Source organism: Populus trichocarpa, chromosome 4, assembly GCF_000002775.5.
Source record: "Populus trichocarpa isolate Nisqually-1 chromosome 4, P.trichocarpa_v4.1, whole genome shotgun sequence".
Classification (NCBI taxonomy): domain Eukaryota; kingdom Viridiplantae; phylum Streptophyta; class Magnoliopsida; order Malpighiales; family Salicaceae; genus Populus; species Populus trichocarpa.
In genome coordinates this window covers 9,450,172-9,452,456 of record NC_037288.2, presented here as the reverse complement: position 1 = coordinate 9,452,456, position 2,285 = coordinate 9,450,172, and the positions used below count along the sequence as shown (strand labels likewise).

At 41.2% G+C, this 2,285-nt stretch overlaps 1 protein-coding gene across 1 annotated transcript; it reads left to right on the top strand.

Moving 5' to 3' along the window:
* The first annotated feature begins 1,331 nt into the window (after positions 1–1,331).
* On the top strand, positions 1,332–2,285 carry LOC7468380 (NAC domain-containing protein 101). The gene has a single exon (XM_002305940.2). The coding sequence runs from the start codon at positions 1,332–1,334 to the stop codon at positions 2,283–2,285; it is 954 nt and encodes a 317-aa protein (XP_002305976.2).

Genomic DNA, 2,285 nt, shown 5'->3' with positions numbered 1-2,285 from the left:
TCGTCAAATCATGGATGCTCTTCAGTACCTTACCTTTATCCAACCAGATATTTGCTTTGTTGTTAACAGAGTCTGTCAGTTTATGCATTCTCCTACAGATTCTCGTTGGGCCGCCATTAAACGCATTCTACGCTACCTTAAAGGTACATCATTTTACGGTTTCCATGTCACTCAAGGTTCCTTTTTTGCTCTACATGGTTTTACGGTGCAGATTGGGCTGGTAGTATTGATGATCGCAAGTCTAGATTCGCAACAGGTGAGATGATCTACAATCCTTTTCGTATGGAGAGCCCGCATGAGATTTCTTTATTGTAGTGGTCTATAATGGATAATGCTACCGCTGGAAATTTAAGAGAATTCGTTACCTATACTTTCGCTGTTTAAAACCTGCAGCAACTCTGATTTAATTTAATTATATCCCAAGGATGAAGTCTAGCTTCATCCAAAGTCCTGCCTACACTGGACTTCTATAACCAAATAACTGACGGGAGGGAAGAGTTAATTAATTGTCTGTGCATATCAGTTTTCATATTCAACACGGTCTTTTTTCTGTTTATGATTTAATTACAATCTGTTAGCGTGTAAATAAGTTTCCATACAAGCTACAATCTGTAAGGAACACTTTGCCAATTTATCAATAAAATCATGTTTGCGGCTATCGAATTCCTACCTTTTTTCTCAACTGTTGGCGCTGTTCGTTTTATATGACGTCGTATTGTATTGACAATGGGTTTATCGTTTATATATGTTTGCTACTCTATATTAAAAAGTTCATTTACTTTTTGGTTTTAACATTGTCTTTAAATACTATTTTAGTTTTTTATTTGAATTTTAATAATTTGTTTTCAATCATTACATATCTGTTTGCACGCTTAAACTGATAGTGCTTAGCCTGATATGTAGGCTTGAATTTGTTTTCCACAATTTAAAGAAGTCATAAACTGAAACTCGGATAAAGCTGCCAGAGAAACTGTCTGTTCGAGTTCATACATATACACACCCATACCCTCCTCCTCCTCCTGCTACTACTACTACTCTCTCCTTTCTTTATACGTACAAACACTACACCTCAGCTCCGCTTCTCTTGTCCGGCACCGTGTGCTCACTTCAGTTCAGTTGCTAGCTTTAACGTTAACGGACTCTAACTGACTCCTTTCAGAAAAAAACAAGGAATTCTGTTAATTTAGTTAACAAAGATTTTCAAAGACCTTTGGAAGCGCCACCGCCACAACAACAAAAAAAAAAACCTAAAAATGCATCATATATAAACGAGTCTGGCGAGATAGCATCACCTCACTTTTCTTCTGTATTTTATAACTAAATTACAAAGAATGGATTTCTCTCTACCACAAACCCTACTCCCTGGTTACCGCTTCTCTCCCACTGATCAAGAACTGGTCCAATTCTATCTCTACCCAAAGGTCACCAACCCTCTCTTCATCACCTCCGCTCCTGTTAGAGATTGTGACATCTACGCCTATCAACCTCTCCAAATTTGGAACGCCTTCCACAGGCTCCAAGGAGAAGATGTCTTCTTCTTCACTAACCTCAAAAAGAAAAGCCCCACTTCCCATGTCACCCGCAAAATTGCCGGTGGCCCTGCAACATGGCATAGAGAAGACACTGACCGAGCCATCGGTGTTGCTATTGACGAACATTGCTCTGTCACAGCCATCAGGAAAAGCTTCAGTTATCAAAGCACTCAGTCTGGCCAACATGGCTGCGGCTGGACAATGTACGAGTATAGCTTGCCATCCCTTTCTCAAGTCATCGTTCTGTGTCAATTGAGAAGGAAAGAAGACAACAAGAGCCACACACAAACGACCAAAAAGAGGAGAAGGCAAGCTGACGGTGTTGATGATGCAACAAACACCATATCTCAGAAGGCCAGGGTTGGTGAAGGCTATCACCAGCAACAGATCACGGGTTTCGAGGCGGCGGCCGAAACTGAATCTGAGATCGTGTATAATGGGGTGACATTTGACAATTTGGAGTCGTTTTCTCATCAACTTGTTCAGGACTTTGACAATGATCAGGTGGCTGTCAGTTCCGTTGTATCAACTATCAACGTTGCAGAACCAACTGTATCCACTTCAAGGTGTGCAGAGAACTTGCAACCAAATAAGGTCGTGTGCATCGACAATGATGAGGAGCCTTCTGCAACAGAGGAGGATGATGATTACCATCGAGAGCTTCTTCGACTGCTGGATTTCGATGGTGGCTCTGACTTGGCAGATGGCGTTCCGTTCATTCAAACAACACCTGAGGCTGATGAGGTTCATTAA

Excerpts from the sequence above, each read along its gene's own strand:
- LOC7468380 (XM_002305940.2), top strand. The coding sequence starts at position 1,332 with ATGGATTTCTCTCTACCACAAACCCTACTCCCTGGTTACCGCTTCTCT.